The sequence below is a fragment of the Lipomyces tetrasporus genome (assembly GCF_029532465.1).
Source record: "Lipomyces tetrasporus strain NRRL Y-64009 chromosome Unknown POJ06scaffold_12, whole genome shotgun sequence".
Lineage (NCBI taxonomy): Eukaryota > Fungi > Ascomycota > Lipomycetes > Lipomycetales > Lipomycetaceae > Lipomyces > Lipomyces tetrasporus.
The window spans coordinates 510,895-537,765 of NW_026611607.1; the positions used below are offsets into that span (position 1 = coordinate 510,895).

At 49.1% G+C, this 26,871-nt stretch overlaps 8 protein-coding genes across 8 annotated transcripts; 4 read left to right on the forward strand and 4 right to left on the reverse strand.

Moving 5' to 3' along the window:
* Positions 1 to 14: 14 nt before the first annotated feature.
* POJ06DRAFT_215764 (Spc98 family-domain-containing protein) lies at positions 15 to 2,714 on the reverse strand. Its single transcript, XM_056185523.1, has 4 exons — positions 2,456 to 2,714; positions 1,976 to 2,407; positions 723 to 1,915; positions 15 to 673 (listed from the first exon to the last, which is right to left on the reverse strand). Exons 1-4 carry the CDS (start codon positions 2,595 to 2,597, stop codon positions 368 to 370), a joined length of 2,073 nt encoding a protein of 690 aa, XP_056040564.1. The 5' UTR covers positions 2,598 to 2,714; the 3' UTR covers positions 15 to 367.
* A 1,870-nt stretch (positions 2,715 to 4,584) lies between these two features.
* Positions 4,585 to 5,138, reverse strand: POJ06DRAFT_262550 (uncharacterized protein). Its single transcript, XM_056188764.1, has one exon. It carries the CDS (start codon positions 5,095 to 5,097, stop codon positions 4,714 to 4,716), a length of 384 nt encoding a protein of 127 aa, XP_056040565.1. The 5' UTR covers positions 5,098 to 5,138; the 3' UTR covers positions 4,585 to 4,713.
* Positions 5,139 to 5,344: 206 nt separating this feature from the next.
* POJ06DRAFT_241123 (uncharacterized protein) lies at positions 5,345 to 5,842 on the forward strand (the record flags this gene model as incomplete). Its single annotated transcript, XM_056186118.1, has 3 exons — positions 5,345 to 5,388; positions 5,431 to 5,790; positions 5,830 to 5,842. The coding sequence occupies 3 exons, from the start codon at positions 5,345 to 5,347 to the stop codon at positions 5,840 to 5,842; spliced, it is 417 nt and encodes a 138-aa protein (XP_056040566.1).
* A 1,990-nt stretch (positions 5,843 to 7,832) lies between these two features.
* Positions 7,833 to 9,224, reverse strand: POJ06DRAFT_39770 (metallo-beta-lactamase superfamily protein). Its single transcript, XM_056190979.1, has 3 exons — positions 8,994 to 9,224; positions 8,566 to 8,926; positions 7,833 to 8,493 (listed from the first exon to the last, which is right to left on the reverse strand). Exons 1-3 carry the CDS (start codon positions 9,036 to 9,038, stop codon positions 8,057 to 8,059), a joined length of 843 nt encoding a protein of 280 aa, XP_056040567.1. The 5' UTR covers positions 9,039 to 9,224; the 3' UTR covers positions 7,833 to 8,056.
* On the forward strand, positions 9,181 to 10,518 carry POJ06DRAFT_262555 (Mss4-like protein). Its single transcript, XM_056188765.1, has 2 exons — positions 9,181 to 9,993; positions 10,045 to 10,518. Exons 1-2 carry the CDS (start codon positions 9,411 to 9,413, stop codon positions 10,116 to 10,118), a joined length of 657 nt encoding a protein of 218 aa, XP_056040568.1. The 5' UTR covers positions 9,181 to 9,410; the 3' UTR covers positions 10,119 to 10,518.
* POJ06DRAFT_262560 (Cullin) lies at positions 10,519 to 13,762 on the forward strand. The gene is made up of 6 exons (XM_056188766.1): positions 10,519 to 10,912; positions 10,972 to 11,382; positions 11,434 to 12,327; positions 12,380 to 13,257; positions 13,327 to 13,492; positions 13,542 to 13,762. The coding sequence occupies exons 1-6, from the start codon at positions 10,865 to 10,867 to the stop codon at positions 13,545 to 13,547; spliced, it is 2,403 nt and encodes an 800-aa protein (XP_056040569.1). The 5' UTR covers positions 10,519 to 10,864; the 3' UTR covers positions 13,548 to 13,762.
* POJ06DRAFT_262562 (uncharacterized protein) lies at positions 13,763 to 14,583 on the reverse strand. The gene has a single exon (XM_056188767.1). The coding sequence runs from the start codon at positions 14,541 to 14,543 to the stop codon at positions 13,815 to 13,817; it is 729 nt and encodes a 242-aa protein (XP_056040570.1). The 5' UTR covers positions 14,544 to 14,583; the 3' UTR covers positions 13,763 to 13,814.
* Positions 14,584 to 25,645: 11,062 nt separating this feature from the next.
* On the forward strand, positions 25,646 to 26,122 carry POJ06DRAFT_202728 (uncharacterized protein; the record flags this gene model as incomplete). The annotated part of the gene is made up of 1 exon (XM_056185291.1): positions 25,646 to 26,122. One exon carries the CDS (start codon positions 25,646 to 25,648, stop codon positions 26,120 to 26,122), a length of 477 nt encoding a protein of 158 aa, XP_056040571.1.
* Between the last annotated feature and the right edge of the window lie 749 nt (positions 26,123 to 26,871).

Below are 26,871 nucleotides of genomic sequence, written 5' to 3' on the forward strand. Positions count from 1 at the left end.
TATATTATTATTGCCGCCTATTTGACGTGACTCTTGATTTAGACCTGATGCGAAAGCTGACATCTCGAAACGCGCCTATTTTCGTATATCAAGCTCTATTACTGTCAAATGGCAAAGTCACAACTCCTCCTCCCCTATCTTACAAGCCCAAACTAATAACCGCACAATCGAAACACAGATAATACAATACAGGACACAAATATTACAATCACCCTAGCATTCCCGCTAAATACAAAATCGATATGCCACGGCGCATCGCCTGCATATAGACCCTTCCCATTTAAACTCTGCGTGACGTTGATTGATACAGTTTGTCATTGACTACCGTCACGAATGTCCTAGAATATCTCGATTCGGCCCCCGTCAGCTATGCAGACTGCTGAGCCCGAACAGCATCTGAAGTAGTCTTTCTATGCCTTGGTACGGCGTAATATTCATTGAAATTCAAGCGTACTCCCAAGAACCTCATTTCAGTGTCACTCTGATATGCTAAATCACCCAGCAATTTCTCTACTAGGAAATGAAAATTGGCTTTCAGGCTCTTGATCCGCGTGCTTATGGAAGAATGCAGATCAGTGTCCATAGCCGCTGACTTGTCGTTATCACCCAGTGATGACGAGCCAGCAGTCGGACGTCTTGTGTATTCCTCCAAAGAGAAATTGTACAATGCGTCCTAGACGAGTTTAGTATCCCGCGGAACGAAACTGTAACCAGTAACTTACAATTGCATCTGTAAATGACAACATGGTTTTCAAAATCTCATGAAGCTGATGAATTAGGCTATCTTCTTTTCCGGCTCTCGCTGAACCAAGGAGTCCCTTATGAGTAATGTTCCCTAAATATCTTGTATGAACCTCAATCAAGTGATCAAGAGTTAAATCCGTCTTGTTCAGCTCCTTTTGTAGTTCCGACCATGACGACTCAATGACCTCATAGAGGATATAGTATTCGAGCTGGCATATAAAATGGATCATCTCACTACAACACGCTCTCGCCATTTTCCAATCTAAGTCGACAGCGTCCTTTACATATGAAAGGATCCCGCGGGCGCCTGTAATGGACCTGCGCCAAGCCACGTCAAGGACAAATCCCACGCGTTTGAGTCGCCATAAGAAATTAAAGATCTTAAGATACTGCCGAGTGGCATAGGCATTCACAACGACGTCTAAAGGAGGCTCCACCTTGTATTCAAGGGTAAATACGTCCCAACCGATTTCGCCATGAGAAAGCTCAAGCATACGTGCGTCTAAATTTCGAAGGACCTCTGGGATAGAATACTGAGCATTTGAGCCGCGAATTGCAGTCTCCAATGTCGACGTCAAATTGTGCCGATACAGTGTATTTGCTGGCCGTTCAAGTGATGGGGCCAGCAGTTCCATGAGTATAGCAACAAAATCACCTTGCCCGAGCAACAAATAATTCTTCAGCGCTTGAATGTGCTCCTTCAGTTTGAATTTCGTAGTCAACAGAAACATCAAATGAGTCACTGTTTTGCGGTAAGCTGTATCAATGGCAACTTCGATCTCGCCATCGGGGTCTCCATAGTGGAAAGCGCGCGACAGCTCAGTGCCATGTCGATCAACCCAGTCACCGCCGCCACAGCCCATTCGAATAAAATCCAGACTTTTGCCGGTCTGGAATATTTTCTGCACTAGTTCGTCGCTAATAAAAGTAGGGACCTGTGACTCTTCTATAACATATTTTCCATCCCAGAATGCATCTTTTTGATCTCCCCTCTGCACGAAAAATTCCAGGTAAGGATCTCGGACGTCCCCTGTATAGATCCACTGCTGCAGAAAGTCATAAAATGGCCGAGATACGTCCTTTAGTAATCGAGACGCAAAGTCAGAAATGAATGGATCGCCGTGATAAGTATACGAGTACAATACATTTAGCAACCGTCCACCATTCTTATCTAATCCGTATGTGTTAGTGGGCCCCCAAACTAGTGATCAGACGCACAATTTATGCTCACCTTTACATTTGTCGGCCATGTCGGTCATGAGTCGCAGTATTATCGTTGGCTCTCTAAGCCAATATATGCATTTCCTCAGCGTCACACCTCCCAGACTCCATCCTCTTTTCCATTCCTGGGCAGTCTTCTCAGTCTCTAATTCCTTCCGGATTTCTTCGTCGATCTTCGAAACAAGACTCAGGTAGCCGCGAAGTTCTTTCTCAATTGCGCGTCGGAAGGCCTGACCTATGAGACCACTTGGAGATTCGATGAATATCATCAAATGCTTGTAAAGCAGCGCCGGTTCAACTAAGCTATGTAAGATTGATATTGTTGGTAGCGGGAGTGTATTTGGTAATGATATTGTGTTGGAGTTGACAAACGGAAGTGTGGAAGTGTTGAGGCCCTGAAGTGTAAACGGGATATCACTTAGGAGTTTCGTTTCTGAAGGATCTAAACAACTGTTAGCAACCAGTGCAATACTGTAGTCAGCAAACGGACCTGTTGGCGGCTTATTTAAGGCGAGCACATCCGCTTTTGTTTGTAATACCACGGCGCTAACTGAAGTAGTGAGCGATTGGACTGCCGAATCTGGAATCCACGGAGACGGTGATCCTCCCGGATCTCGTTCTGCTTCGCTCATTTACAAAAATAAAGTATAGTAGACTCTAAAGCATCTGATCTCAGTCCCGAGCGAGACTGAGAATGAGAACAATGTGTTGATCGCGACGCGATATGGGTGCATGCACGTTAGTTCCCGACATTGGGGTTAACCCTAACCCCAGCGGCCATGTTTTCTTTTCCACATGCACGAACTTTATTTTCTGTGGGCTGAAAGCTTCGTACCTTTCCTTCATTATTTTCTCGCCCCGGGTCCCAGTCATGTAAATATATATTAACCGCGGGTTAACTCAACGAAGAACACGATATAACAAAGTGAATTAGTGAAAATACGACAAAACATAAGCTGAAACAAACGCGACGCAACTCACAACTCAACCCAGACGATGCTGGCAAGGGGAGTAATCTGACGAAGCATACGATGTGATTTGTATTTCTTAGCGGCAGACGTCGCGGCCCTACCATCAAGAGTAGGGCTGTTGCCGATATTCGACTCGGTCGAATACTATTCGACCGATATCGGTGTCGGATACGATATCGCCAGTTCCCCCAGCGTCGAATACGAATACCGAATATTATTCGACGCATTCTTCGACCGTTGAATCGAATATTCGAAATATCGTGCCGATATTCGATATTCGACTTAGTGTTACATAATCAGCATTAGAGAAGAGAATCCAAAGGGTTTCAAGCTGCCAGAAAGTACAAATAGTGCATGACTTTAGGGTTCAGGGTTTCACCCTCAATATTTCTCTAAATTCGAAAGCTCTAAGTTAATTACTACATTTTCCGCCGTTGGTCTAATCACCTCAAACAAATTAATGACTGTATTTATCATCCATCAGCATCAACATCCTCATAGTCTCAGCCTTCATTGAATGCCTCCACACGGCCAATATATCTCTTCCTGCGTTAAGCATTCTTTCAACCGACACCTCTGAAGCCGAGACTGGTAAATAGTCCCGGGCAGCGGCCGCCGTTCGTGGAAATTCATCTTTATGCGCCCGCCACCAATTGCATAACCACTTCGGGTCCTTAGTGTCATTCACGACGACTCGAGGGGTGTCAAAATAATGGTCTATGTCAGAACGTAGAGGCCGTTGCACAGGATGTAGCCTCTGCGACATCCGGGATTCTACGTCACTGAATTCAGTCTTGGAATCTGGAGATCGGGGTGCCGTTAGTATATAGCTGCTATGACATCAGCTGGGTAGTCGCGATGTATGTTTTCACGAAGAACTGCAAGAATGTCTCGACCGGTGGCTTCATCTTCTAGCTCGGCTGAAGCAAATCTCCTTTGACCCGAGGATCTAACATCGGCGCCGTGTAATATGTATCTGATATATCCATGAACGTGTAGTATTTCTGAAACTTTTTCATACCCTCCTTGACGGCCGATAGGAGATCCTCATTCAGATTTTTGAAAGCTCCTTTACGTTCAGAAGCGGTGTTGAGCATATCATGCAGTTCATAATATATTGGGACGGTTAGACCAATCTGTGGTCTCTTTTCCGATACAAAAAGGGTGAATTCATTGAATTTGGAAAGAATACTATGAATCTGAGCAACTCGCACCCAATCCCGTCTTGTAAATGGAGGGAATTCCTTCTGCAGTTCAAGAAATTTATTAACTTGTTCTCTGGCTTGCAAAGCATCGTCTAGCATCCTGAAAGTCGAACAACACCGAGTGTCAACGTCATACTCGATGTATTTATCGCGCAGGTTGTTAATTTTGCAGATATCCTTCCACTTTTGTCGCCGTTGTGGGCTGCGATGTATCCAGAGGGCAAGGATACGAATCCTAGCCACTGGTTGTTGTGTTCCCACAGACGACGGTTCTCCGTCCCTGAACCTGTCGGAGACATTATTGGCATCTTCCACCGTGCCGGACCTCAACACGCGAAGAATATCTTTGACAATGAGATTGAGCGATAATACAAACTATAATTTACATCACACTTGACATCTAATCACCCAGTGACATATCCATCACCTAGTGATATGTCAATCTACTCCGGGGAAGAGGGGGGTTGCTACAGATTGGAAATAGTTTTGCGCATGAGTCGCAAATTAACATGCCGGCCTCCTGGAGCTTAATAGCCCCGAAGACAGCATCCTCTAGATCTGACCTTCGCTTCTCAATTCCCGTGGCATCTTCTGCGCGTAGATAAGAGCACCTCACTTTCACTGCCAGGGCAAAGTCCATCTTTAGAACACGGAGCCCTTGAATGGCTTCGACGTGCTCGGTCAACTTGCTCGTAAGATATTTTATTGTCGACGCTGAAAAGTAAGTCTATTTGAATTGATCTGTAAGGTAGCTTCTCACCGACGACCTCGAAGCCGTCAACTTTTCTGCGATGGTCCAGAATGGTCAGATCGCGAATGAGGATGTCAACATCCTTTGTCACCCTTTGGTGGCCGCGAAAGTATGCGGCAGCACCGCCAACAAGAATAAACATCATAGGGATTGAATCCCGCAAGGCGTGGATACACGCCACAACTCTCTCTGAGTGGTTTGACATTGCTAATTCAAATTTATTGGTAGAGATGAGCGAGTAACAAGGTTATACGTATACATAAAAGTGGAAACGTTGAACTAGAACGTCTTGTTTGTTGATCCATCCTGATCGGGAAAAGCTCGGCAGCACTAAACCGGATGGGGCAACGCCTGGTCACAAAGCGGTTTATGTTAAGCCGCGCCACAGAGTCTTGTTCCCCTGACCTCTTTTCCAGTTCCGCCTCGGATGTTCACTTCCAATATCCAGCAAAATGGCCGATTACATTGCAGATGAGCCTATTCATGAATCGCCTGAGTGGGGCCTCTATCATCTATCTGAATAGCTCGAGGATCACAGCATCAGACACTGTATCGCTGGCGATGCCATCATCTCAATTCTAGGCTATCCATTGGTCGTTTGTGACTTGTACCTCGCGGTCGCTGACGAGCAAGTTGAAGATGCGCTCACTGTCATTCTTCAGCAAGGACACCAGCAAACACGAGGCCGTGATTGCTATGTGGATAAGAAAGCGACAATTGCCCCTCTAGGCTGGCCAGGATATAGACTAACGTCTTCTGAACTGCTGCCTGCTACAGTTAATGCTTGTTCCCGCAAGTTTCTGGCATATGGATCTTTCGGTGTCAAGTTTATCAGAAAACACTTTCTTGCATCCTACTACACAGTGTCGGTTTCCAAAACGATTGTTTTATTTGGATGGTATGTATGTCGTGATATGCACGTCTCTTCTCCTTTTAGCTCATTCCTTTGAGTTCAATCTTGGTCTTAGTCTATGGCTAATTCTTTCTGAATACAGCTCTGGTCAATGCTATCGTCGACGGGGCGCTGAAACCCGGCTGGAATATTCTTGTATCTGGGTATTTTGAAATGCAGTATCACTATTTACTCGCATGCCTTTCTCCAGATACTCTTATAGGTCTGCCCCCGGAGGATCAGTTCTTTGTAGACTTGTATGGCAACTCCTTCCGCCGTCGACTCGGCAGAAAGTCTGTTTTAATCAACAGCAGATTCGGCAGGGTCTGATGACCGTCGAAGATGCCTGGAAAACAATACCGAGGAAAGCTCTTGAATTCGATGCCATATGGAGCAAAATTCGGAGCCATGGCTAGTGTTGTTATTTGTGGCGCCACCAAATCGCTTGCTGAGATTTTCGTTTCGGATGTCCATCTCGGCTTGGATACTTTAGAAAGACGACTTTTGACAAAGGCAAATGTCTTACACCTGCGGGGCAGGAATCCGTCTAGTTAGAGTGAATATGGAGGAGGGTCGCTCTAGCCAACTCAATGGACCTACGAAGAAAAGGATGACTAAGAATCTCATTTTGGTCATGTGGTTTTGTTACACTGGTATTCTTGATGGCATACATGGTGTGGTAGTTGCTGCGAGGCTTCTCAATATCTGAAGTTTGACTACTTAGCGTGGATTAGGATTAAAACAATGTTGGCAATGCTCGGCTTGTGCGTCTTAAGGAACATCTTCGCCTATCCAAACAAACAATTTACAATGCTCTAATGGTCTATTGTAAGTGTCTTGTCCGTCTTAAACGAAATGCACCATAACGTACTGCATAAGCGAGTTACGTCATGTCAAGACTTCGTTGCTTCTGTGGGTCTTCATCTAGCCTGTTGCCTACAAAAACCTCGACGCAAACTGAGATCTTTTAGAGGTGCCGGAGATCTTTTAGGTCGGCACCTCCAGAAACTAAGAGCCGAAAGGAAAGTGGTTACTTGTTTACGATTCACTTCAACTCTGCAATCTCAAGCATGGTTTCGTCAGTCGCTGGCAAAGTTTTCGTTGTCACTGGGAGTGCGTCCGGAATCGGCTATGCAACAGCGACCAATTACTCGCCCGGGGTGCATTTTTGGGATTGTGTGATATGAACCAGGACGGCCTATCGAAGCTCTTCCGTGAGCTCGATCAAGATCAGAAGTGCAGAGTGATTACGGACGTAGTCGATATCACAAATCGCTTGGCTGTTGTATCATTTTGTCCAGTTGACAAAAGAAAAGTTTGGGAAAATCGATGGGATTGCGAATCTTGCAGGGACTGCAGGTCACAAGATGGGACACCAAGCAATTTGGGAGATTGATGAGAAGGACTACGACTTCATTATGGATGTCAAATGTTAAAGGCGTTTTCAATCTCCTCAGCGAAGCACTCAAACTAGGGTTGTTACAGGAGCCGGGAAGCATCGTCCACGCAGCAAGCATGTTTTCTGAGCGGGGATTCCAAAGGGCTCGGTCTATAGTACCAGTAAGCATGCGGGAGTTGGCATGGTCAAGAGCGCCGCGATTGAGGCGGGCAAACGAGGGATCCGAGTCAATATTGTGATGCCGTAAGTTTTAAGTGAATCGAAACTGGGCAACTGAAACTAACGTGGCTCGTTTAGTGGTCCTATCGATACTCCAATGCTTCGCGCAAACGAACAAAGTGGTGCTGAGGATACTGCTCCGGCTGTACCGCTGGGGTGACGTGGAGAGGCACCAGAGGTTGCGAATGTCGTTGCTTTTCTCTTGAGCGATGAGGCTGGATTTGTCACGGGGGCAACCTGGGCCGTAGATGGAGGAGCGAATGCTTAAAAGTCGTCTTGTGTTTAGAATGTATACTTTTGTATAGTTGCTGACTAGGGAGTGATTTGACTGGGCTCGCTTTCTTGAGAAGTCACCAGAATGCAAACCAACGCTTCAAACTTATGTACCCAACGAGGGAAATTTATATCTGAGTTGGACAAGCATAACATGTGGATTAGAGGAAGGATTTGCGTATTTGGATTTCAACATGAACCTTGCAATGAGGGAAATTCTCAATGAAACAGCGTTTCTGTGAAATGATTGCCCAATCGTTCTTGGAAACGAATGCTAGAGAAAGGCATTTAACATCAAAATGACCTGTTCGTTTCCCGGCCTCAGATTTATCACATCAGAGCCCGCTTGCTCTCTCTCTCTTGCCATAGTTCTAGTTGCTGTTACTCTGTATATTCTGGGCTAGCTTTCAAGGCATGGAAATATGATGCTTCGTGTCCCAACACCACCTTTGCCTTCTTTCTTTGCACCAGGCTACGAATATAAGTTCGACTTCGGTGCCAGTCATTGAAATCCCTCGTTAGTGTGCCTGGGTGTATTCCCTGCTCGTAATTCTCCTTCACATGAAATACATCACCCGTAATTACAACGGAACCCGTCTGCTCAAGCTCAAGCTCCATCGCAATTGAGCCTGCGGTGTGGCCAGGACAGTGATGTAAAGTAACACCTCGGTAAATCTCGAAAGTCTGCTCAGAGAAGGTCTTCCAGTTCAGTCGATCAACAACGAGGTAGTCCTTCACGTAAGTGCCCTGCTCCATCCCTGTTGCACAAGTCCAGAAAGCATTCTTTAGCTCCTCCTCGTGGCACCAAATCTCGACGTCTGCATTAAGAACGAAATTAATACCGAGCTCTCCTTTCCATTGTAGCGCAGGGATGAGTAGTCTCTACTGACCTGTACCAAAGAAGTGCTCCAAACCTCCAGCATGATCACTATGCAGATGACTTAGCACAACTGCCTTGACGTCTGTTATATTCCCAGCGCCAGTGGCTTTGATCGCCTCGGGCAGACCGTGTACCGATTTATCCCAGATTCTCGGACCACATTCTAGTGCCTTTGCACCCCAGCTTTTGATCACATCCTCGCAAGAGCCTGTGTCAAAGAGAACAAGTCCCACATCAGGATGGTACACTAGTGCCGCAATCATAATCAAATCTCGTCGCTCATGCGGCTGTGGTGGAAGACCGACTGGGAATTGATTGGCACCAGCAAGCACATTTGCCGCATCCAGGTCGATTATTCCTAGGTTCAAGAGCTGAAAAGGGAGGGGGGTCGAAGTTAGCATTTATCCCATCATCCAGGTGAAGGTGTCTTTAGCTTACCCATAGCTTTGCGCCCGTCGGTAAGGTTGTCGAATAGTGAGACATTGGAACGAAGGTTCAAAATGGACGTGCTTTTGATTTGGAGTTCTTTGTTACATATTAGTTACAAAAGCAGGGTAACGGCTACGCATCCATGGAAGCCAATCGCCCACGCTGAAATATGAATGGTGGTATCAACGATCTTAGAAGTCGTATCTCAATAATAGCTTTACCAATTCTATTTGAGTAGTGAATGCCAGCACTGATTGCATTCTAGCCATAACATGGAGTTTTTTAAGCGTATAATCGCCCCTGAGTCATTCTCGAAGCTTCTCGTAGTGAGGTCTGACGGCTAGTATCCACCCGACTCTGCACTGCCTCGATCAAGTCGCCGTCCATCAGCGCAGATCCACTGCGCCTTCCGAGTTTTATAATTAAATGATGCCGGCAGTAAGGTCTACGTCCCTCCCAGTTCCCTCCTGTAAAATATTAAAGCTGTTATCTCCGCGCCTCCGCAACCTACGCACGTTGGCTAATTCGACATCATCCACTGTTCGTTATCGTTCTCCATCATCGCTACCAGCACGACCATTTACACATATACGCTCGCGCCCCATCGTCACATTTGTACATTCATTTGTTTCTGGTTTATTTTTCTCAACCGCACCTTCACAGATGGGACACGACAACACTTCGTATCCGATGCAGAAGAATGAGCAGGAATGGCAGGCTATCCTAACACCTCAACAATTCAGGGTCCTACGTGAAAAGGGAACGGAGCGTCCATTTACCGGAGAATATGATCATCATCATGCCAAAGGTGTCTACCATTGCGCTGGCTGCAATGCCCCATTATACCAAAGTTCGACCAAGTTTGATTCAGGATGCGGATGGCCAGCATTCTTCGACGCGATTCCGGGCTCTATTAAGATATTCGAGGACCGCAGTTTGGGCATGGTCCGCACAGAAATGGTATGCGCCAATTGTGGAGGACATCTTGGCCATATCTTCAAGGGCGAAGGTATAATTCATTTATATTCGGGTATGGAACAGAGGCTGACGATAATTTCAGGTTACAAGACTCCTACGGATGAGCGGCACTGTGTCAACAGCATCAGCTTGAAGTTCAAGGAAGGTGATAGCTAAGAAATTTCGCAAATATATATAACATTTATTGTGACGTTTCCTTGTTTGTCATTTGATTTATTAATCTTGAATATTCCGTGGCGTGGCACCCTAACGATGCCGGCGTTCGACCTGGTGGTCGGCGCTAAACTTTGGATAGGGCGAGTTTGGAGTTAATGTGTTTATTTTGACGATTTTGAGTTCGGCAAATATATATCATAATTTGAATGAGATCGTAATGTAAACGAGCATTTCGACAGTTCGCATTTCGCATATTTCATGTAGCATTATTTTAAGACACAGTCCGCCGTGGCATTTCCAAGCTGTCACGGGCGGGCCTGAGCGTTGATGTGATGTGTGACAGTGTGTCATTCGACTGAGAGCTTCCGACATGGCTCCTCGTTGTTCGCTAGACTGCCCTTCGACCATCACCAAACAGCAACGCCATTGTACCACAACAGTTTTGGAGAGTGCCATTGGTAGTATTTGTTTTAAACAATCTGCGAGCCATTTAGAGGTATCAGGCGTCGAGAAATTATGTCCAAGGATCCGGCGTCACCGATTGTTGTCTAACCAGCGCTTATACATTCTCCCCGCACCCAGCGTCAGCTTTCCTCCGACACGATTAGCGAAAACGGTGACTTAAGTACATATCTGGACAATCTAGGACTGGAACTCAAAGTGATCCTCTTTTCTTCTCAGCGCCAGTTACACAGCTTAGAATTCCTGTTTATCGTTGGAATTGATCTAGACATAAAGTATCAGCTATGATGTCTAGCGGGAAGTCACGGGTGAAGATGCGCCCTCCGCGTAATGTAAGTTGCCGGCTGCTCAGATCGTCAAAGGAATGGCTATTCTAATTGCTGGTCGTCAGCGCGATTCCGGGGACGTGAACTTCGACGACTCTTGGGGAATCCTGTCGACTGCGATGCAAGAGATGTATCGAAAGAACGCGTCACGGCTGTCCTATGAGGAGCTCTATCGAACTGCATACACACTTGTTCTCAAGAAGCACGCCGAGAGGCTTTACAACTCGTTCAAGACGTTCGTGGCGCAACATTTGCGTGAGATTGTGTCTTCCGAATTAGCGTCCTTAGCAAGTAACACTACGAACTCGCTGCTGACGAGTACGATCGGAGGTGGCGGGCTCACGTCTACAATTGCTGTACCGTTAGCTGCAGCGGATAAAAGGGAGGGCGGAATCCGGTTTTTGAAGGCTGCCAAGGCGCAATGGGATGATCATTGTTTGTGCATGCGGATGATTAGTGATATCCTCATGTATATGGTATGTGGATTCCAGCAAAGATATGTCGACTCAGGATTAATGAGATGTCAGGATCGAGTATATTGCAAAGAACTGCAGCTTCCGCTCATTTACGACGCAGGACTGGCACTATTCCGAGACCAAGTGATTCGAAATAACGAATTCCAGGTCGGTGAACATATCTACGCCATCATCCTCGATCAAATCCAGCTAGAGCGGGACGGCGATATCGTCGACACTTCAGCAATCAAAGCAACTGTTCTTATGCTGGAGTCCTTAACGGAAGATAAAATTGATGGTGAAACAGTATATTCTCGATCGTTTGAGCCAAAGTATCTGCGATCTTCCGTCGAATTTTATACCGCTGAGGCCGAGAAATTGGCTCGTGAGTGCGATTCTAGTCAGTATCTGATCCAAGCCGAGAAGCGGCTTCAAGAGGAGTACTTGCGCGCCATGTCGTATTTATCGGTGACAAGTGAGCCGAAGGTCACTAAGATTGTGGAGGAGAATCTGATTACCAAGAATATTGTTTCCGTAATCAAATCTGACACATCTGGACTGACGTTCATGATAAATAATGACAGGTTTGACGATTTGAAGCGCCTACATCGTTTGTGCAAACGGGTAGATCCTGAGAAGACCGATTTGCGAAGTGCCCTGATGGCGAGGATCATTCAGCAGGGTGGAGAAATCAACCAGAACGCCCTTGAAGTTCTGAAACATCCAGATAAATCAAAAGGTGTGACAGCGCAGAATGCGGCAACTGCCGCGGCCTTCAAGTGGGTCGAGGAGGTTCTCGGTTTGAAAGAGAAATACGATCGCATCCTGAACGAGACCATGGATAGTGATAACCAGGTCCAGACGTCACTGACGAATGCGTTCTCATCATTTATTAACCAGATGAATCGATGCAGCGAATTTTTATCGCTATTTATCGACGATAATCTGAAGAAAGGCTTGAAAGGGGTAAGGTTCTTGTGTGTATGGGGATGGCGACAATCGTACTAACGACTAGCAGAAAACCGAAGATGAAGCTGAAGCAGTTCTGGATCGTGCTATTACACTATTTCGGTACATCACAGACAAGGACATGTTCGAGACGTATTACAAGACACATCTGGCAAAGCGATTACTTGGCGGGCGCTCAATTTCGGACGACGTCGAGCGCATGATGATTACTAAGCTCAAGATGGAGGTCGGGTTCTCGTTCACGACCAAATTGGAAGGAATGTTTAAGGACATGAAAGTTTCGAACGACATGATGCAAGACTACAAGGTTCACGTGCAAAACACCGACCCTGAAAGGACGATTGAGATGTCTGTGTCAGTACTGACATCTACAAATTGGCCGGTGTCGCTTTCAACAATCGAATCCCACACATGCGTGTACCCGACTGAAATCGAACGTATCAAGCGTTCGTTTGAAAAGTTTTACGTTGACAGGCACAGCGGTCGCGTGTTGACGTGGAATCCAAACATGGGCAACGCAGATATCCGAGTTGCATTTCGGAAGCGCAAGCACGAGTTGAACGTGTCAACATACGCGATGGTGATTTTGATGCTTTTCAACGATCTAGCTGACGGTGAATCGCTCACGTATGAGGAGATAAAGACGGCGACGTCTATTCCGGACAACGAGTTGATCCGAAACTTGCAGTCTCTGGCTGTCGTGCCGAAGACACGAATCCTGACCAAGCAGCCAATGTCGAAGGATATAAACCCGACAGATCGATTCTCGTTCAACGTGGGCTTTGAATCACAATATATCAGGATCAAGATTCCTACTGTTGCGTACATCAACAAGACCGAGACTGATTCAGAGAGGAAGGGCACCATGGATAAGGTCGATGAGTTACGTCGATACCAGACTGACGCGGCTATTGTACGAATCATGAAGTACGTGGGCTATTTCTGGATTTCGAAACGATTGTTAGGAATGAACAAACGGGATCTAATCTTGACTAGGGCACGCAAGACTTTGGAGCACAATATCCTGGTGGCGGAAGTTACTGGCCAGTTGTCATCGCACTTCCACCCAGACGCGGCGCTTATCAAAAAGCGGATAGATGCCATGCTGGAACGGGAATACATTGAGCGATCGGCGGAAAATAGGCAAGTGTATCATTATCTGGTAAGTTTCAGGTTCTTTGTCTTAAAGTTGCCATCACTAAAGCGTTTAGGCATAACCGGTTTGGATAGCAAGGTCGTTTGTAGTATATACGCAGCAGGGCATGTTATAGTATCCGGGACCATGTTTTGCCCATTTTCCCTATGAATGTACATTTTTATATCAGACGACGTATTTGTAAGATTGTGTTTATATCCCCTGCATTTGTTCGTAATGTCAATAGCATTGGTATCTGCATATATTTCTAACAATCCAGCAATAACTGTAACAATTCCCAGAAAGTGACAGACAGAGCAGCCAGTATCCTACAGCAACAGTATGATGTCTAAATTCGGAGTAGCCTCCGCTTAAAACTCTTTCGCTTAATGGTCTTATTGTCAAGCTGCATTTCCATAGGCATGACACTATAAATCTGGATTGCCTGCTGTCTATAATCATCAGCAGACGTACCTTTCAAGAACGCCTCGTATTCCTCAGGCATGTATCCCAAAATACTATTCCTAAAGAGAAAAGACCAGGTTCGAAACGACAACACCGACAAAAGCGAACGGCAACGTCGACGCTTCCTTGTTTTCGTAGACGACCCAGTCGCGCGGGACTTCTCAGTCGTCGTGACTGTGGATCCGGTACTGTGTGCAGACTTTCCCAGATCCCGGATTCTCTGACGGAGCGAGCTCGTCGGGCTGCAGACTGGAGTATCTTGGTGGGAGGCCGGACTACAGCTTGCGCGGCCGACAGCAGGCTCGCTGGATTGGCCCGAAGACTCGGCGTCGTCCTCATCCTGGGCCCCCGGCGACCGCCACCGTATGCGCCGGACTCGATACGACGACTCCGTTGGCGCGTAAGTGCTTCCCGAAATCACATCCCTAACGTCGCGGTCTTGTCGCGCGGTCTCGAAAATCGTCCGTTCTCGAATCGCGGTCCTGAGCCTTGCCTTCAGTCTTCGCGTCGCCGCATGCAGGTTGTAGCCGTATTTGATGACGCGGGAGTAGAAGAAGACAAGCAGGCCGTCGATCGGAGCGTTGGCATCAAGTTGGAGCTGTTGGTATGGCATTCCGGTCTGCACAGTGCTGGCATGGTAGCATAGCTTGATGCAATTCAGTGGGGAGCAGGCATTGAGATGCCGTCTGGGGGTGGTCAATGCGCGTTCTGCCTCCTCCCAGACTGGTACAGAACCCTCGTCTCAACGTTAACAAAACTGGTTACTCAAATGTGATGTAATGCTCTCAGCCGGTAACAACCGATCAATGGATGACAATTGATAACTCGTACACTACAATTATAACTCGTACACTACAATGGAAGTCAAGACATGCAGTAACTTTTCTGGCCACGGTGTTTTTGCCGTCAACTGGGGAGCAACAGAGTCGAGACCAAGTCCTAAGGAGCTTACCTAACCTGCCTGAATCGACCCCACCGTGTTCCCGGTAGGAGTGACCGAAAGAACACAAGTCAGGGAAATTCATGCAAGCGGGGTGTATACAGCCAAGGCTCAACAAACGTTGCTCCGTGCACGGCGGTTTGTGCGGTGCCCAGGCGTACCCTTGTTGCGGCCTGGTCCACCTTTCCAGATTTTGCTAGTAACGAATTTCAGGTTATCGCGCGATTCAGAACGAGGAGTTTTGTGATCGGGATGTAGTACATTTACAGATTATAAAATGTCTGGGACGCGTATTCTTGTTCCGTAACTCCGGATGATGATGCGCCGTAGTTACAGTCTGCCCGGATCGTATATGACTCGTAAGAATGTTATTACCGCGCCACACCCGATAATGTGGCTGCATCTACTCCGCTGGCCAGAGCTGCTGGCTGCCTTATTAGGCATGTTGACGCGACCGATGAGATGTGTTCTAGACGGCTGTTTGTCGACGAACTGGACTGCGGCTGCGGTGCACCAGTCTTCGAGAACATGCCTGTTTCGGATAGTCCGGTACCCTGGGGCTAAGACCGGTCGGAAGAGTGCCCTCGGGTGGGTTCTGGTTTGCATGAATCGGATATAAAACAATAGCCCCGGACTTAGCTTCAGCTGGTCTGCAACTGAAGCTGGATAAATTTGATACGAAATAGTGTGATATATTCACATGTCTGGATTCAGGATTGTTTTGTCGCAGAACAACACGCACTGTGCGGAACATGGTCTGCAGAGCCTTTCAAACAGACGAAACGTATAGAAAAAGAAATATAGAGAACAACTTGCGAGTTTTTGCGGCGTTAGCAGATCAGGTCCGTGTTGGACCGTCAACCTTTCAATCTGTCGTGTCAGTTGCGCCTTCAACTGTAACCGCATGTGGCAGGCGTTGGCTGCAGTTACTGGTTCCTAGTAGCTACCGCAAAGCGTGATTGACCGGTGGGTATTTGCAATCGTATCTAGAGTACCGCTGTCAACCACCGCCTGTCAGCAACTTCAGTCAAGGCCGGGGATGTTGCGAACCAGGACAAGCATAGGGGGCACGTTTGGGGCGATGAGTCTCGACCCGGTCGGTTGCCTTGCCGAGATTTGCAACGGCGCATCATCAGCAAGCAGCGAGATACCCCATAATTGTCCAGGCCCGTGCCGTATCCCTCGCATCTACAGGAATTATTCAAACATGCATGCTATCGTCGGCTCCAAGTCGCAGCCGGGCTATGCGGGGGGGGGCAGCCAACCCACCCCGCCAAACTAAGCATCAATGGAACATGAGCAGAGCGCGGTTGAAATTCTCAATCAAACCTGCCAGAAGGTCGGACGGTGCGGTCGGTTTCGGTTTTGGCTTGGGTGACTTGTGAAAGCTTGATGCGCGGCCCGGTCGTGGACATTAATTATACACCGTCGGATGAACTTGCGCGTTGGGCTCACGAAACGTTGGTTGTTGGTTTCGTTGGTTTAAGGTGCTGCCGTATCAAACTGTCTCGCATAGTCGTAATCCAGCTCGCAGGGTACTGTACTTGGTTGTAACCTTAGTCCAGATTGTTTCATATTTGAATTTGTGCGGTGCGAATAATCATCACGCAGTAGTAGCGCCGCTCAAATCTAGGCAAAATGTCCGGAACAAATATCTTCGGCGTATTACGAACGCTGAGATGCGCGCGAGCGGTCGATTCGTCATGACTTCTGCTGAGCTTGCAAGCGCTCGACACTTTGGACAACTTCTTCAAGTAGTCACAAACACTCCTGAATAGTCGCACTGTGAATTCAAAAAAAAAACAGACCTACGTCTAGACTATCCAACGGCTCGGTGAGTTGTTCGTTCCCAAATGGATTATTACAGTCAAGCCCTGTCCTGATTTCAAGGCCCAAGATCCCACGAGGCCAGTAAGCTCCTCCGTAACCCGGCTCCGTCCGCAACAAGAGAAAATAAAAGTCTACAAATCTGCCCGTCTTCATTTGGCCCAAACCAAGCAAAATTAATTTTTCGCAGATCCGTGCGGCGGTTCGGCCATGGCGGCCAGTATGAGCTTTTCTGGTGCTTTCGCATGTATACCTACAGGCAATAGTTCGCGTCTGCATGGTGATGTATTGTAAGAGCGGCTGTAGACGTCGACGAGTCACGAGTCCTCCGATTATGTAGCTATCCATTGCCTGAGAGCGCGTGTTGACATTGAATGAGTCGCTGGTATCTGCGAGCCAACATGTTCAACGACTACGGGTTGTGTGGGCAAGCGCGGACGATCTGGGCGAGCGAATGAATATCTGCCGCGTGCTCCATGAAACGACGTCATGAAGATATGATCAATTGAGAGTCACGTACTATGCATGCTCAAGAACCGAGTAGTTTGAATGAACTCGAGCTACGAACAGGTATCAAAGCATGTCCCGCTGAACCATCCATGGACAACTTACAATAAAATTCGAAAGATAATTTGGCACGGTCAGGGCACAAGTGCCGGAAGAAGAATCAACAGGTATGATATGCTTTGTGTCTAGGGCAAACCAAAGGATATGAAAGACCATGTTGGCGAATCTGGAGGCGACTGATCCAGCGCTCGAGCCGGAAGTATAGTCAAATTTACCATGAATGATCTCCTGGAAATTGCACGGAGCCTAGTTTTGGTCATAGCGAATTGCAGATAAAGGGATCCAAGAATTAACAGATATCATCGATATCACGACACGCCTACCACTAATGGCCCGACTGTCAGATTACAACAGTCATGCGATTTTCGAGTCATGGCGCCGCCTGGGCAAGCACGTCCCGCCGTCGCTGGCCGCTGCACAGGCCACGCGTACCGAAGATATATCAATCATGGAATCGAGTATTCGGGACCTGCAAGCGCGAAGTCTGATAGCAGAGCCGGCCGCCGGCCCAGTGCCAAACTGCAGCAACTAATAGCAATCGGACAGAACAGCAATGGCTGAAAATACGGCATGTATGTAGTCAACCGACGCAACAGTATATTGCGATGCATCAGAAGAGCAGGTTAACAAAGTTACTGATCGTATTGCTAAGCAAGAAACGAGTGTTCTCGAGGAATAGAGAGTGCGCGTGCGAAGACAGACGTGAGGGTTTTGTAATCTGAGAGGGAGCACCAAGGTTGCCTAATCGAGCCAGTCCACGCGCTGACTGGGCTAGGGCTTTTCTCCGGCAATGCGGACGGACGCCATAAGCTTGGCGGGGTTTATGCAAGCCACGCGGGTTTTGAACGTTGGCCTGTGTGGTGGCCGAGCCAACAACTGTACTGTACCTGTGACTGCCAACAACTCCCTCGTCGGCCCACCCGACTGAGTCACCAGCAAGTGATATAGTATCATGTAGGAACGCACTGGTTTTGCTAGTACGGCTGTTGCTGCTGCTGTTGCGTATTTACTATTATTACGTGTACAGTCTACACTAACGCAGCCGATCTGCAAAAAAAAACCACGCCATATTACTTTATTATTCAGCGATCGGCCGGCCGACCACTTCGGTCTCGCACGACAAAGTAATTGGTGCACGAGTCAGTTGATTGCCGACTTAAACCCGTGTAGAACAAGCATGCTGGTGCGTTGTAGAATCTTTTGATTGACGAACCACGCGGCCACGAGGAATTATAAAGGCTAAGCACGCCCAACGCACGCGCATTCGACCGGGCCCGAGGCCCCCGAAGGTCTGAGTTTGGACCAAGGGTGTGTGCTGTTGTTCTCTCACTAGCGATCAGTAGGGGTTTGCAATAATATACTGAATAGTACAGTGCAACCCGTCCTAAGTGGCATCGGCTAGGTAGGAACCCAAAATGTTCTAGAATACGATCCTGTTCTGTCTTTCCCCTTCTGTCGTTGACTATTATTATCGTAGTCCTCAAGTGTGGGTCTTGAAGGCATCGGGTCCTGCGGGTAACAATTAGCAAGAGTCATCCATTACCACCATCAGCTGTCATTGTCGCTGGCGTCATGGGCACGCTAAGATACTCGTACCACTTTGTGCTGCGCCCGTACTTCTTTGCCAACATCGCAGGAGGCCTCTGCGCACTGCACCTTCCCGCCTATGCATTGCAGCCTAACGACTTTGGGAATTGCCGAAACCGCCGCATTCGTACACTATTACTAGACCTCGGCCAAAATGATTCTCGACACCACTGCGTCAAAACCGGGCCACCCAGCATTATACACTGCCATTGCGATATAGGCGCAACACAACCATCTAAAGCAACTGTCGCAGGTTGTCGTGGACTGGTTGTGCTAGGGCGTTAGGGCTACTACCTCATGCGTCTTTGGCCCCTGCGTCCAAGACATCATCGGGCGGCGCAAGCCATGCTGTTTCTCCTAGGCACTCGTCGGTCGATTAGCCCTATTATCGACAGGACTAAAAAACGCGAGTCTGATCCGGCGGCCGGCTCGCGCTGCTTCGACCTGCGGCACACTTCCTCTTTCGGAATAGTGTTACCGCGGCTTACCTGAGATAAAGTTGCGTCCGTGTGCGACGGGCGCCCAACTTTGTTTTTTTGACGGCCCAAGCCGAACGTGATCACTTGTTAAGGATATACCGGTCGCAGCAACTCAAAGCAGTCGCAGCCGATCGATCTCGCGCAGGCTGTAGACCGCGTGCAAATGTATCGTCACTTGGGATGTCTGTTCTCGTAACCGACTAGACCACGGCCCACTTTCTGCCAAGTTGGGGTGCATGTCTCGTAGCGCGAGCCAAAGCTCGACTGTCAAGCAATAGAGCCGTAGCGAACTTGTCTAGAGTGGAGCCGACAAGCGATCACTCATCGTGAAGGCTCAAGCGGTTCCATATGCGAGCCCCAACGCGGCACGTGCTCCGTTAGCAGGGAATCGATCCGGACCTTGCTTTATAATACACATCTACCCCGTGGTTGTGACTTGTGAGTTTGAGTGCTGCTGTTCTGACTCACGACCGGCTTTCCCGACACTCGGAAGCCATGGAAGCAAATACGAAGCTTGAGCTTTTGGACATCGAAATCGTGATGATGGTGTTAAAATAGCATGGATGCCAATTGCCATTTTGTAGTAACAGTCAAACCTCGTTAAGCCGATATCATCTGGGCATCAATTTTTGATCGTAATACCGAGGTACTAAATTTGTTTAGGAAGGCAATCGTAATAACGAACTGATTTTTCACCAAGTTTTACAATTACGGCACCAGATTTTCGGGGATCCATTATCGTTATAGCGATGTCGTTTGACTGTGTACCCATTCAACTCACCGCGCGTCTATTACATGTTGCGGGGAACATCGCCAAGGGCAATAACTTTCTATAACTGGAAATTGCTGGTTCTGGGTGTTCGCTCCAAACATTAATCTCCGAGAACTCCACCACAAAGCAAGGGTTTCGTACCCTTAACTGCTTACTTCCGGTTTAGGCAGTCGGAAACGCATGTGCCAGATCTGATGATAAACATTCAGGGTCTGGGTGAGCTCGACTTCGCTTCGCTCCACTTGACGCCTGCCGGATCGTACATGTCCGAACATTCGGCGCTTTGCATCTGTATTGTCTGCGGTATATAACCCGGTGTGGGTCGATGATGCGAAGCTGATAACCGCTTAGCTTGAGAACATAATGGAATCAGTCCCGCTGACCGTGAATCGTGCAAGTGCGGTAATTTTACTGAACGTAAACCTGGAACCGGCCGATCAGTGTCAATTCGATATACCGGTTGCAATACCAATACTTTTCTCCTCCGCGCTCGGCAAATAAAAGTTATCCAGATAATCGAGCACCACATAACTAGTTGTGTGCAGGCCCAGGTCGTCCAAACTTTCCTCACCGCACTGCTAACCACGCCAGCTCAACCAGGCAAGCGATACCGCCATATCATCGTAAAACGCCACACCCGCGGGCGTGCATTATCTGACAGATGCCATCTACTGTGGTCCCATCGCTTGGAACCAAAGCCTATATTTAGTCCATAACCCGTCGTGGCGCGTTCATCTCGTGGAACCTTGATGGGGTCACCCACCCGCCGGAGGGCCCGGACTTTGCACGGTTGGCCGGAGTTTCCGTTATGAGAAATTGGCTGTGGTCATTGCTCTTGGTGACACACGGTCACGGATTCACAGCCGCCGTCGAATTCTTTGACGGCTGTTAGCAGCAATATTTCCGTCTCGCTTGCCTGATGGGCCTCCGGCGTATAATCCTACCCAGGCATTCTCACCAGTTCGTAATTGATTGCAAACAGAGAGACGGTGGGTAGATGAACCTACCAAACATCGCGATTCGCGAAATCCAGATCATGACCCAAGTCAACACATTGCTGCTTTGCTATCTCCGCTGTCTATTCACAAGCAAACCTACTAGAGCCTAGAGCGACTAGAAATGCCGGCAATTAACCAATTGTTGCCGACCTGCGTCAAGTTGCTTTTGTGCAGTCGAGGCTGGCGGTTGCGATCGGAAGAGCCGAAGAGCAGCCCAAGCAAATCCGAAGTACGAGCTCGTGTTCGGACCTGTCAACGCACGTGGTCTTAAACGGCGACCGGTCGACACGCGACCCTGCCTGAAATATTGGCTGCTGCAGCTCGCATGTAGGTCGTACCGAAATCACATCTCCTTAGCCCGCAGATTGAAATGCGATTCAAACGGTACACAGAACAAGTATCGCTTGTCACGCGCGCGGATGTGGTTTGACGACGGGGTAGATCGTCAAACAAACAAGGCTTGTTTTCGTTTATTGCGTCTTACACGCGCAGGGATTTACGATTCTCGTGACTGACTCTGCCAGCATTTGGGCCTAAATCAGACGGTCGGATTCTATGGACGGCCCCTGCAATTGTCCTGCGTCCTGACTTCCTCCGGTAAGGCGGGCCCAGAGAATGTAATCTCCCGAGTAGACTTTTACTACCAAACGTTCCCACCAAGCGCTAGACAAATAAACTTTTCACAGATGAGCGGTTTCCGGCATCCGAGGCGCTGGGTTAAAAACTTGCGCACCGTCTTCGCGTCATTGTTAGCGCTGCAGTCACTAAAGTGTGGCGCACGGTGCTTTACAGAGTGAGACACATTCATCCCACCGAACCAATATCTCGAAATGTCTTGTTGACCGAGTTATGTGAAATTAGGGCTTTGTAGATATTCATCGACGACGAGGCGGAACGCGGACGCGGTCGGAATTTGGCATGCGCAAAGTTCGCTGCGGAAAAGGCGTTTTCGCGAGATTGGGTGCAGCTGTCGCGCGAGAGAGCAAGGTTTAATTCCGCCGGAATTCCATAAGGTCTTCGTTGGCATTCGATGCCTTTTCATATAGCCAAAAATACATTTTACCGGACATTTCCTCCTTTCTACTTAAATTAAGTATTTTAATCGATTGCCCGGTTTCGCGCGGACCGTTGCACATTGTGCTGCGGGGGTGCCGCGTGGCGTGTGGGCCCGGAGAAGGCAGGACACGCGGGTCGTATTCTGACCGCACTCGCCAAAGTTCGGGCAAAATGGTTCTGCGTTGGATCGCTCTGGCCGTGTTAAGTTTGTCCAAACCATGCTGGCGGCAAAAGTTGGTCTAATCATATATTCGGCGATGACCGGGGTTAACTGACAATTGGCGAAAGTCGGCATGGTAGCCTACGGCCAGCTGTGGTGGTGCTGGGCGAGCGTGCCAAGTAACCTCCAGTGCAGAATACGCGAAACCTCATAGTCCGACTTGATTTCAGTGTGCTGTGCTCCCCGGAGGTTGCAGGCAAAGATTGAGTGCATATTCATGGTATGTGCCGGGAATGGGCAGCTGCTCTGCTATTGTGTTTGCTGCTAAGTGTTCATAAAGATGGGCAATACGGTTAACACGCGACGGATAGATGTTTACGCGGCGACATTCTAGAAACACGCTTCGTGCATGTCAACAACAACAAGTCTGTTCATACAAGCAGCCAATAAACTTCGGCGATTGCAAGCCATCGTCGCAATGTCTAATCTCAGCACTTGTGGCTTGGGGGGCGCGCCATCCCGCCTGATCAAGGCTGTACGAAGACCGAGAGATAAGTAGTGCGAATGTGCGATGCGAGTGCAGGAACTATATTTCGAGACGAATGCGGCTTATTGAAATCGAAGATTGCAGCTAAGCAACTGGCGACTCTTCCTGATTATATCTAGAAGTATACGTGCAGCGAGTAACTCGGTGTCGGGCCAGAGTCAACAGCCTTGTAACCGCAGCTGAGGGTCCGGCAACGTCACTCGTCGACATTATCAGAAGCAGCTCACCGACCAATCTGCAACGTATTACACTCTCATAGACCCAACCGTGCTACCGCGATATCAGACCACGAATCGATAGCATGCACGCAAGAGCAGCCGAACCGCTCGAGTCTGCACACTCTTTCCCCGGAGGCCAAAGCAGCCGGTATATGCAGTGTGCCGCCTGCAGAGTGGTCTGTGTGGGTCTCTGATTTCCACTGTGGTTGGCAGGATCCTGATACTGGTTGTGTCGGCACGGACCTGTTGTCGAGATACGTAACCGAGATGCGACAATTCGGAGTCGGGCCAGGATACGGTGGGGCAGGACCGTGCTCGCACCGAAATCCCGCGCGCATACTAGCATTGAGTGGTCATATTTTGTAAAGATGGATACCAGTATATTACGAGACAACGGAGAGTCGTGTCAGAATATTGAAGCTGACGTTGTGGAGAAACGCGTGACGTCATTGTTTACACTTGTGAACGTCTGGTGTTGCCCCTTGCGTCAGGCATCTGTCCAGGCAGAGTCTAGTCAGTGCCGAACGTCAATTTCTAAGCAAGATTTCACTATATGTGACACTAGTCACAAAGAGGAAGCACGAAGCCGGTGGCTGTCCTGCATCCTGCATCCTGCATGAAGGAAACTTAGCGCCTCGAGCCCTATCCCGTCTTGCTCCGGGCGCCACTTCCGTATCAGCCCGTGTGTTTATTGTAACCGACCAGGGCAATGGTCTACGGATCGTATTTTAGCGATACACCGCTTGGCCCTGGTGCGAAATCGGGGTTAGTGGCGCGTGCACCGTCAATTACCTAACGCCACCCCGCTCGTGCATCTCTTGACAAGGCTTCGGTTCGTATGGTAGCAAGGCGGGTGCAAACAAATGCGATAATAAGACTGATTGAAAAATGTCGTAGCGGGGGATTTTGGATTAAGACATGCCTGGTGAGCAATAAATTGACCTTCGAGTTGGCGAAAATTGGAAGCGGCTGGATTGGAGAAGGAACGGTCGCGGATCAGCCGCAACGGAAAGTCCGACCGTCCAACTGGATGCAGATTAGCGGACCAGACCTGGCACGCTATCTTGTCAAGATGCCAGCTTGCAACTCTGCCGTCGACGTAATACGCAACAAATATAGCGGATTACATACGTAAGCGTGCCGAATACATTATCAGTGCACTAGTTCAGTCGCAGAGATAGATGCTCGACAGCGAGCGATAACGTATTCCAAGTAAAGAACAGATGAGATCAGACAGCGCTGGCAGTGACTAAGACTGTCAGAACCAGGCTGAGATGTTCTTCGGCGGCAGCCGGGGCTAGGGGAGTAGTCTACATGCCCGAAGAGGCAGGCGGGTGCGACCTGCCAGAAGTGGCAAAGTAGTCGATGGCCCGCGGGCGGGCGTCGGCAGTCGGCACGCCCGAGTGTGGGCGTAAGCAGGTGCCAGGTAACAGGCATTTGGCTGGGTAACAGTGCGGCGGGTTGGCGCAGGGCTCAGCACACCAAATATTAGGCTTCGCCCAGACCGCCGCGTGGTACAAAGCCAGGTACGCGGGTGGTGTCTGTGTAACGCTGCAGACTCTGTGCGCGCTGCCGCCGGGCGGTCGGTGCGTGTTCCTCAATCGGGCAACGCGCGCTTCTCCGCCTGGCTCTCGCTCCCCAACCCAACCAAACCCCTCCCATCGATGTCGCCGCTTATATCAAGTCGCCCCCCTCTGAACAGGCTTTAATCCGGTCTCAACATCGATACGCACTTACCAACTTCTGTACTCGCCATACTTATTTACTGCTACCTACGCCCTCGCGCACGACACTCAGCTTTTACGCACCGATCTCTCACCACCGCCAAAATTCCGTCGTCAACAATTCCACCCAGCTCGTCCGCCATGGATCTCATGAGCATTCTCAACACTGGAAACAAGCAGCAGCAGCAGCAGCTCCTTGACCAGCACACGCACCATCTCAAGGACGTTGCCGCACCGCCAACAACGTCCTGGACGTTGATGTCGCCCTCGCGCTCGATCCGCAATCAGTCCCAGTCGCCGACGCCATCTCTTGTCAAGTCCGAGACCGACCGCACGTCGGTCGCGTCGCTCGTGTCTGCCGTCAACTCACCTTCTCTCATCGGCCTGCCTTCGCCGCGGTCGCCCGCAGTGTACCCGTCGTCATCATGCAGATACGTACCGCCGATCCAACAGGTGCATCAGAACCTGGCTGCCCACAGCCAGCAGTCTGCTCAGCACGGCTACGCCCAGGCCGCGTACGGCAGTCCTCAGTACGGGTCCTACATGGACTCGTCGGCTCCGATGAGTTCCCATTACACGAACGAGTACTTCCCGTCTTACCAGACCCACGACCAGTCGTCGTCTTCGAACGCGTATCTCCACGCGTACGCCGCCGCGGCCGCGGGAACAAACCACCCGAGCCAGCCAGTGCACGTCGGCCATGCATTGCCGCAGCCTATCCACCCGCCTCCGCAGCCCCAGCCGCAGCCCCAGCTTCAGCACATTCCTAGTCCTCAGAATATGCCTACACCAGCCATGTCGGTGGCTTCGCCAAGCATGCATTCGCAGCAGTCGTACGGCATGAAGCAGTTTGTTTGCAGTACATGCACGAAGCGGTTCGCGCGTCGGTCCGACCTCGCGCGTCACGAACGCATTCACACTGGTGTCAAGCCCCACGTGTGCGAAGTCTGCAACAAGCCGTTCATCCAGCGGTCAGCCCTGACTGTACATCTGCGGGTGCACACGGGCGAGAAGCCCCACAAGTGCGACACATGCAACAAGGCGTTCTCGGACTCGTCGTCGCTTGCGCGGCACAGACGGGTGCACACGGGCAAGCGGCCATACATGTGCAAGCAGCCTGGCTGCGCAAAGACCTTCACCCGCCGAACTACGCTCACCCGGCATCTCAACACGCACGCGTGCGCGGCCATGCCTATGCAGTCTGTGCCGGCTCCGGCGACTCACGCTCCGCAGCAAGCGTACTATGAGGAGGGCGATGCCTATCATCGACATGCGTACGGCATGGGCAACGTTGCGCCGTTCCATCTCACCGCTTGACCGGGGCTTGTCAATAATTAATCTAGATGTACATATTGAATTGGGGATTTGTGTCTACCGCTTGGGTTTTACGGTACTGGGGTATAAAAGTGGATATATTAAACGATATTTATGCGATATAATCGTCATTGGTTATGGGATTTGGCTTGTAATTATATGGATGTACGCGAGGACGGACAGATGTTACTAATGATGTCGGGATATTTTGCTTCCTGTGTATATATTTGATGCTAGGGTTTGCGATGTGCTTTGGATCTTAACTGTGGCTTAATATTTAATAGACTACTAGTTGAAATCCTACACATTTTATTCTGCTATTGCGATTGATTTTTTCTGGTTTAATCCCACCAATTGCTACGACTCGACTACGTTAGCCAACTGAAGACCCGAGAGTGGGCAATTCGGACGACGCCGCCAAAAGCCAACAAGTGGCATCCCGCGCGTGTAACTTCACCGCAATTGCCGCGCTGGCAGCAAATTAAATTCTAAGCTGTCAATAGCAAACTTCAAAGCAAAGACGACGAAGACACGGTCTTTTTCGGCCGACCAGCTTGTCGTTTGCAATTCACGGGGATGGGCCGGGTCCGAGATTATTTTCCGGGCGCACTGGGATTACGGGCCAGTTCAATCTATATGACTTCACTCATAAGTTTGTTGACGGCAATATGAGAAAACGGATCGGCTGTCATTGCGACTCGTCCCTGCCCCACGAATCGTGCCAACAAGATCGTTCGGTGCATTTACCTTTT

What these genes read in the sequence shown, in the direction of transcription:
- POJ06DRAFT_215764 (XM_056185523.1), bottom strand. Translation starts at nt 2,597, where the DNA reads ATGAGCGAAGCAGAACGAGATCCGGGAGGATCACCGTCTCCGTGGATT. An exon ending in CTTAAATAAGCCGCCAACAG is followed by an intron (nt 2,408 to 2,455) that starts GTCCGTTTGCTG and finishes ACAGTTGTTTAG; the next exon opens with ATCCTTCAGAAACGAAACTC. An exon ending in CATGGCCGACAAATGTAAAG is followed by an intron (nt 1,916 to 1,975) that starts GTGAGCATAAAT and finishes CATACGGATTAG; the next exon opens with ATAAGAATGGTGGACGGTTG.
- POJ06DRAFT_262550 (XM_056188764.1), bottom strand. Translation starts at nt 5,097, where the DNA reads ATGTCAAACCACTCAGAGAGAGTTGTGGCGTGTATCCACGCCTTGCGG.
- POJ06DRAFT_39770 (XM_056190979.1), bottom strand. Translation starts at nt 9,038, where the DNA reads ATGTCTCACTATTCGACAACCTTACCGACGGGCGCAAAGCTATGG. An exon ending in CGACGGGCGCAAAGCTATGG is followed by an intron (nt 8,927 to 8,993) that starts GTAAGCTAAAGA and finishes CTCCCTTTTCAG; the next exon opens with CTCTTGAACCTAGGAATAAT. An exon ending in GGAGCACTTCTTTGGTACAG is followed by an intron (nt 8,494 to 8,565) that starts GTCAGTAGAGAC and finishes TTCTTAATGCAG; the next exon opens with ACGTCGAGATTTGGTGCCAC.
- POJ06DRAFT_262555 (XM_056188765.1), top strand. Translation starts at nt 9,411, where the DNA reads ATGATGCCGGCAGTAAGGTCTACGTCCCTCCCAGTTCCCTCCTGTAAA. An exon ending in CCATATCTTCAAGGGCGAAG is followed by an intron (nt 9,994 to 10,044) that starts GTATAATTCATT and finishes CGATAATTTCAG; the next exon opens with GTTACAAGACTCCTACGGAT.
- POJ06DRAFT_262560 (XM_056188766.1), top strand. Translation starts at nt 10,865, where the DNA reads ATGATGTCTAGCGGGAAGTCACGGGTGAAGATGCGCCCTCCGCGTAAT. An exon ending in AGATGCGCCCTCCGCGTAAT is followed by an intron (nt 10,913 to 10,971) that starts GTAAGTTGCCGG and finishes GCTGGTCGTCAG; the next exon opens with CGCGATTCCGGGGACGTGAA. An exon ending in TGAAGAAAGGCTTGAAAGGG is followed by an intron (nt 12,328 to 12,379) that starts GTAAGGTTCTTG and finishes AACGACTAGCAG; the next exon opens with AAAACCGAAGATGAAGCTGA.
- POJ06DRAFT_262562 (XM_056188767.1), bottom strand. Translation starts at nt 14,543, where the DNA reads ATGCCATACCAACAGCTCCAACTTGATGCCAACGCTCCGATCGACGGC.